Raw genomic sequence first — 8,446 nt, forward strand, 5'->3', positions numbered from 1 at the left:
ATAATCACACACGACAGGAATGCTCTGCATCACCTTTTTCTCCTTTTTAGCATCGATCACGAATGCTAGATATGACGTACATCCTTTAGCCAAACACTTTCTGGCTTTCATCAATGAAATGATTCCAAAATTTACTCTGCTTTTATCTCCATACACCATAAACGATTCTTCCCAGGTGGGTTTACTTTGACTATTTTCTTCTTGCATAAAATTTCGATGTCATTGGCGCTAAGCCAATCCATTCCCAACACGATGTTGAAACCATTAAGTTCTATAGGCAATAATTCCTCGTGGAACTTATTTCCATTCAAGTCAATTAAGATGTTTTTCATACGATGACTAACTGGTACAAACTTGCCACTAGCAACTTTGACTAATAAAGCATTATCTAGTCTATCAACAGGAAAAGCTAGCTTTCTAGCAAATTCATGCGATATAAAGGAGTAGTTGGCTCCAGAATCAAATAAAATTTGGGCAGGGAATTTGTTTACGAGAAAGGTACCTGAAGCGACATCAGCTTCATCTTTAGCAGCTTCCAGTGTCATCTTGAATGCTCTCGCCTTCGGCTTTGGCGGAATGTTGGTTCTAGTTGCCTCCTTCTTCTTCGGGCAGTCCCTCGACATATGTCCCTCCTCACCACAACCATAACAAACTTTCTTAGTGAGGGTACATTCATTGGCATAGTGCCCTAGCTTTCCACACTTGTAGCACGTGGTCACTACCTCACATTTTCCATGATGCTTCTTCTTACATTTGTCGCACCATTTCGCTTCCCCTCCTCTTCCTCTAGAACTAGACTTCGAGAACTTGTTTTTCTTGTTGGACCCTGAAGTTCCATCAAACTTCCTCTTTTCACCAACATCTATTCTTTCTTGACCCTTTTCCTTCTGTTGGGCCTCCACATTCTTAGCTGCTCGAACAGCTGTTTTCAGAGTAGTTGCCATTTTGACTGTCGGACCAAAGTCGGCAGGCAATCCATTGGTGAACCTCTCAATCTTGGAGAGTTCCGTTGGCACTAGGTATGGAAATAACTTCATTTTCTCAGTGAATGCAGTAGCATAGTCATCTATGCTCATCCTCCCCTTCTTCAAGTTTTGGAACTCATTGTTCAGATCAATCAGATCAATCTCTGAACAATATTGTACCCTTAACTGTTCCAAGAACTCCTCCCATGACATTTTCAGGGCTTCTCCTCGTGGCATAGCATCTGCCAACAACTTCCACCAACTCAAGACTCCAGTCTTCAGTTGTCTAACTGCAAAGACAGTCTTCTGTTTGTTGCTACAGTCGCAACTTTCAAAGACCATCTCAATTTCGGAGATCCAATCCATAATCTCAATAGGCTTCGGGCTTCCAGAAAGACTTGGCGGCTTGGCGCCCAAGAAATTCTTGTACATACACCCATCCTTGTTGTTTCTCCTTTCTGGATCGTTTCTTCATTCTCCTTGAGTCCCAACTTGACTCACCATGCGACTATTGTTCCCTTCCTCCGATTGCTCGGGAATCAGTTCGGGTTCCTCAATAGGTATGATAGGTTCATCCCTATTATCATGCAACATCTGTCGCATTTCATCCCTTTGTTCGGATAACATAGCCTGAATCATGGCTTGCACCCCAACCATCGTTATTGGTTCTGGAGCTGCTGCTACAACAAGTATTTGCTCAATTACTGGCGGTTGATTCCTGTTTTCATCCGCATTTCCAACGCCACTCCTTGTTCTCACCATTTTTGATCTACACACCGAATAAGGTGAAATTAGATCCTCATTCATGATAGATATTCAAATCATCCTTATCACTCCGAAACGTTTACATGTTAGTTATAATATCGTAACCATACGCTTAGAATCCTACACACATAAGGTTTCCAGATCCGGTCGGCAACAGACCATAGATCCGAACAAATAATATCATATATGGAAACATATAACATTTAGCACATAAAAGCATTTTAGGCAACTTTCCTAAAATAAACTAGTGCTCGTGTCTGAAATATAACAGACACACATCTAACAACCTTCACTTAGCATTCTAAGTTTAAGTCTAGAAATCCTACAAATTCCTAGTTCGCTTAAACTAATGCTCTGATACCAACTGTGACATCCCCAAAATCACGGCCAGAAAAGACCGGTTTCATTAATGTTTTTTAAATAATTTCAGAGTAAATCCTTTTGATTTAAAAGATTTGCGGAATTTGTTTCCAAAACAAAATATGATAAAATAATATTTATCAAAGCATTTCATCTAGAGATGCATTTTCATTATATAATCAAAACTTGGGATGTCATGTTCCAATACAGACCATAAAACATAAATGATAACATTACAAGTCATTCAACAAATATATACATATACAGAGTTGTAAGCAAAACAACTCAATGATTTATCCATCTTATGCCCTTGCGCCACTTCCTGTAATACAAGTAAAACTGAGTGGGTCAGACTTGGGAGCCTGGTGAGCATATAGGGTTTTCAACCCACAATAAATAATTATATTTAATTTCACCAACCAACAATGTCCCGATTACCCATTCCCGTTATCCTCACTTTACGTCCCTAAAACAACATCTATCTCAAGGGACCTAATCTAGGATTTTCATCGGGACGGACATTACTGCTAAGGGGTTGCCTCAAAAATAGATATCCTAAAGGCAACCATGAGGGGGATAGAGTACACCGGTGAACACATCGTTCACAATAGGGATGAGATTTAGAACCGGAAAACCGGACCGGAACCGGAGCCGAACCGGAACCGGACCCGTTAGAACCGGAATATATAGAACCGGGTCCGGTTCTGGGTTTAAAAATTGGCTTTATCGGGGTTCCGGGTAATCCGGGTTTGGGTCCATTGGGTCCGGGTAAACCGGGTCTAAAATCCGGAACCGGTTTTTGGAACCGGAACCACTTTTAGGGCCGGAACCACTTTTTGTGAAACGTTTACAAGATGCATATCTTATTTGTTTCAACTCCAATTGACATACGGTTTTTTCCAACATGTAGTTTAGAGTTTGTACATGATTCTAGACTATAAATTTGTCATTTTTAGTTTTATATTCATTGACTTACAGTCCTCAAAAGTTGAGATACCAAAGCTGAAAGTTTTTAGTTTTTTAGTTTTTTTGTATTTGGTGAAAGTTTTAAAACATGCATATCTAATTCGTTTGAAGTCGGATTGACATGTCGTTTTTTCCAACTTCTATTTTACAGTTTGTACATGATTTTAGACTATAATTTTGTCATTTTTGGTTTAACATTCAATGATTTACAGTCCTCCGAAGTCGGGATATCAAAACTGAAAATTTTCAACTTTTCAGCTATTTGTTTTTGTACTTTGTATTATGTGAAAATATTAACACAAGTATATCTCATTCGTTTAAATTCGGATTGACATGCGGGTTTTTCCAGAGTGTATTTTAGAGTTTGTACATGATTTTAGACTCTAATTTTGTTAATTGTGGTTTCGTATTCAATAAGTTACAGCCTCCCAAAGTCGGGATATCAATATGAAAATTTTCAAAGTTCAACCCACTAAGTAGTAAGTAATTACCAAAAAATTCCGGTTTTTTCGGGTTTTCCGGGTCTAAACCCACTTTATCCGGTTCCAACCTACCCACTTTGATGTTTCTGGGTTTTCCGGTTCTAGACCCACTTTACCCGGAACCATACCCGGAACCGAACCGGAACCGGTTCCTATATACCGGTCCGGTTTCCGGTTCTATAAAATCCCATTAACCGGTTCCGGGTTTTCCGGGTCCGGGTCCATCCGGTCCGGGTTTGGACCCACTTTCATCCCTAGTTCACAACACCTACAGGTTATGAACCTGCTAGCGTTTCACTGGATTGTCTAGAAAGAGTCCGTGGTCGTTATCCATACTCCGCTGAATAACTAGATCAACAACAACAACATCGAGACCTCTCGTCTGTTTAACACACATCAACTATCTACCCATTTTATACCCAACATATTAGTAGATAAAAATATATATTTTTATACATAGTTTAAAACCTGTATAGCATGTTCAATCAATATATATTCCACATAACAGATGATGCACACCCACATAACACGTATTTCATAGAAAATAAATCAGATCTATGAGATAGAAGAGAGTGAATATACATTCATACACATAACAACAAAATTATACACATAACACGTATTTCGTATAAAATACTTCATAATTATGCGTTAGAAGAAAGTAACTACACACTCACTTGATCAGAAGATGATCGGACAACACTACGACTTGCAGAAGTAGTATTCTTCGGTAGATCTAGAAGATCTTCACAAAAATCGAACTTCTCGTGGGCAGAGCTTCGGCTCGGGAATCGCACTTCTCGGGATCCTCGGGGCTTCGAAACTTGCTTCGGGGCTCGGGAATAATACCGGGGCTTCGGGGTACTTCTAGTACGCAAAACGATGCAAAACTGGAGAAAGAGAAGAAAATTTGGCAATTGGAGTCGGCTGCCCTCGCATGCCTTTTATAGAGGCTGAGTCTCGCACGTACGTTGGGCGTACTCCTCCGAATCGTCATGGCATGCGTCATCCGAAGAACTCGAGTGCGAAGGTCGTCATGCTTCGCTGTACGTTGGGCGTACTTCGGATAGGTCCGAGGACTCCCTTTCGGATAATGTCGGATTTAAAAATTATATATATATATATATATATATATATATATATATATATATATATATATATATATATATATATATATATATATATATATTAATTATTTAATATACTTCGAAAATTCATATCTACTTCATACGAACTCCGTTTTCGACGTTCTTTATATCCACGCGTAGGTGAGACTACGCTTTATGACTTTCGTTTAGACTCCGTCGGCAAATTTTGAATTTATTTTTAGTAGACTGGGACAGGAAAACTTCGTTATAAATTAATAACTTGTTCGTCCGGCGTCCGTTCTCGCCTAACTTTCCATCGTTCGCTACTAACAACGAGATCTTCGATTCTCGTTTAGATTGTTTTGGCTAAAACCCGCTCGATCTCAAATCGAGTATTCGGGCTGCATACCGCTAAGTCGAAACTTCAGAAAATCATAACTTCCTCATACGAAGTCAGATTTGGGCGTTCTATATATATTCGGAAACCTCGTTTCGGCCACTACATCTTTATGTAAAGATATCGAGTTTATTTTACACTTAGTTTTTGACGCTTATTTTTATTCTTAATTAATCAAATCACATAATTATGCAATTAAGGACAAAACACATAATACTCAAATAATACTCTTCTATTATTTCAAAACGGGTTACAAAGGTTAACCTAGACTATTATATTGCTAAAAATGGCAAGCCCAGAAACACAGACGTTACATCATGTTTAGGTTTGCCTGATGCATAATGTGTCTCAAGCTTTTGTGGTCCGTGTAGATAGTACAACGGACCTCGTAAAGATAATGTCTCCAAATCTTGAGGGCGAACATTACTGCTCCTAACTCAAGATCACGCGGGGGGTGTCACGTCTCATGCGTGGATAAGTCATTAAGGAAAATTGCTAGTTTAGTAATTTTCTCAAATGTTTTTAGCCAGCAAGAATGAAATGAAGGAATTTTTCAGATTGTAACTAGTGTTCCTTACAACAAAGAAATTAAAACTTTGTATAATCAAAAAAATATGACGGGTTGTAACCATATCTAGTTCTTATGGTATTTGTAACATCGTCTTCATGAGATCAATGTTTTTATGGTATTTGTACACGTGCTTTTTAAGATATTATTAGGATACTAGAAATGAAAGATAGTGAAGCAAATTATATTTTAACTGAAATGAAAGATAGTTGGGGAGGTTTGGTTTGTTATAAGACTGTCAAAAGTGTTTGGAAATATATTTAGTTGTTGGGAAATGAAATGAAATGAAATACAATAATTAAATTCGAATAATCTTTAATTTCTCAATAATAGTTAGTTTTTTAATTTTAAATTTATTTCAAATATATAACAATGGCAGTATATTTGATCATTTAACAAAAAAAGGAAAAAGAAAGAATGATATGCGAATTCCTTCAACCCATTTATAAGAAGGGTTAATGTCATAAACTATTTAAAAATATAATTCCCTTGCATTCAAAACCATGTTATCAAATCGTAGGATATGTACTCTAATTTTTATTTAAAAAATACCATTATAATCTCCTATAACCCTAGTTTGTAGGTACATCGGAAGGTTAATGTCATATATGCGTAACAAACTATTTAAACCGTTAGAAAAACCTCCAACCACTTCAAACACAATTCACCACCACCACCGCAAACACCCATCAACTACGTTTACCACCACGAAAATCGAACCCAAAGGTTAGTAAACCACATTGTTTTCTATTTATTATAGACTTAATAGAAATATATTTGTTCTGCATGAGTGCATGACCCTCACGACCACCATAACATATATAATTTAAGGATCATACTATATATCTAATAAAACTATTTGATAAAATACTTGGAATATGTGTCCGATTAAATGGTAATTATGATGAATATCGAATACTATAAATTACATCGTTGTTTTATGATAGATAAATTGATATTTAGAATTAATAGTTTTATCATAGAATAGATAGATTAATAAAGATTATAATACGTGACCTCGAAGCTTTATGTTCATGCGGGCATGTCACTTGATCGTGGAAGTCAACTTATTGACTTTTTTTCTCAATCATCGGAAGATTAACTTATAATATCAAATTTTAATCATATCCAAAAATAAAAAGAACCCAGGTGTCCAACATCAAGGAATTTCCAACCCCTTGTAATGGATTAAAAAACAATAATAAAGAAGTAAAAAGCATAAGACAAACTCACTATAAATAAAGCTCAACTATGATCTTGTAAATGTGTCTCAAAACATAGTCTTAATTTCTAATGGCGTCTAAGCTCTTTCTTTCCTTTTCATGTATCTTCTTTCTTGCTACCTTCTTGCTTCCAGTTCTTTCACATTTGCACTACCCTCATCTACAACCAAATGGGTTATTGGGTAATAACACTAACCCATCACCTTTTGGGTTTCTTAAATCCATGCAAGGGTGTCGTAAGGGAGAGAAAGTGACCGGTGTTCGTGACCTTAAAGTCTATCTTGCGCGTTTTGGATACCTAAACTACCAGAAAAACCCTAATCTCCCAGATCTTGATGAAGATCATTTTGACGAAGAGCTTGAGGCAGCCCTCAAGTCGTACCAAGCTTACTACCATCTGAATGCCACTGGGACACTCGACGAGCCCACGGTATCAAAGATGGTGATGCCTCGTTGTGGGTTTCCCGATAAAGAAACTCATCATAACCATAACACAAATAACTCTTTACACACAGTTTCCCATTACAGATTCTTTCCAGGAAGACCAAAATGGCCAAGGGGTAAAAAGCATCTAACTTATGCTTTCGGATCACGTTTCCCAACCAGATTCATGCCTCCTGTTGATCGAGCATTTAGAAAATGGGCTACTGCTACTCGATACTTCACGTTCTCAAGAGCTAGAAGTTATCGTAGCGCTGACTTAAAGATTAGTTTTGCACGTGGATCTCATGGAGATGGGAATCCATTTGATGGACCTGGTGGTGTGTTGGCTCATGCTTTTGCACCTACAGATGGAAGACTCCATTATGATGCCGATGATCGTTGGGCAGTGGGAGCTGTTCGGAATGCTTATGACGTGGAGACTTTGGCATTGCATGAAATAGGCCACTTACTTGGGCTTGGTCATAGCCAATTTCAGAATGCGATAATGTGGGCTACGTTTAGGTCAGGAGTAACGAAAGGTTTGAGTTCGGATGACGTTAGAGGGCTTAGGGCTCTATATGGGTTTTAAGGATATAACAATTTCTGAAAATGAGGTTTTTGTGTGATGGTTTTCTTTTTTGGCTTTTTATTGTTGAATACCTCGGCCTTAATTTGGATTAATGTTGTCTTGTTTGCAATATATTTATGTTTGTTTTATATATGTATTTTTTTTGTCTATTTTTGTGAGATGCAATTGTGGAAAATAGGAACATACAAATTTACTTTTTTATATCACTATATCGGTAACGTATTTTATATTTTACCCATAACCTCAACTAATATATATTTTCTATTAGTATTGAGGATATGCAATGATAGGAACCCTATTCGATGGGGTTGGCCGGCCTCCAAGAAAATGAATCACGAAGAAGAGAGATTTTTTGTGTCATGATTTTTTTTGTTGTTATTGTTGTTGAAGACTTCGGACTTAATTTGTATTAGTGTTGTTGTTTTAGATGCAGATAGTGGATCAAGTTTTTACAGTTCGATTTTGATTGCCCAAAAGTGTGTATCAAGTTTGATTTTGATTGCAGGTTTTTTTGTTTTTTTTTTATTTGAGTTGGTGCCGGTGGTGGCTAACGCTAGTTGTTAGAGATGACTAATGGTGGTTGTTAGAGATGACTAATGGTGGTTGTTGGAGATGATCAA

General features: G+C 37.4%; 1 protein-coding gene across 1 annotated transcript; it reads left to right on the plus strand.

Annotated features, from left to right (window-relative positions):
• Positions 1–6,869: 6,869 nt before the first annotated feature.
• LOC145093972 (metalloendoproteinase 1-like) lies at positions 6,870–7,975 on the plus strand. Its single transcript, XM_079032224.1, has one exon. The coding sequence runs from the start codon at positions 6,885–6,887 to the stop codon at positions 7,824–7,826; it is 942 nt and encodes a 313-aa protein (XP_078888350.1). The 5' UTR covers positions 6,870–6,884; the 3' UTR covers positions 7,827–7,975.
• The last annotated feature ends 471 nt before the right edge of the window (positions 7,976–8,446 follow it).

Source organism: Lactuca serriola, chromosome 3 (assembly GCF_051521515.1).
Source record: "Lactuca serriola cultivar US96UC23 chromosome 3, Lser_US96UC23_V15, whole genome shotgun sequence".
In the NCBI taxonomy this organism is placed as follows: domain Eukaryota; kingdom Viridiplantae; phylum Streptophyta; class Magnoliopsida; order Asterales; family Asteraceae; genus Lactuca; species Lactuca serriola.

Coding starts and splice junctions, on each gene's coding strand:
- LOC145093972 (XM_079032224.1), top strand. CDS start 6,885: ATGGCGTCTAAGCTCTTTCTTTCCTTTTCATGTATCTTCTTTCTTGCT.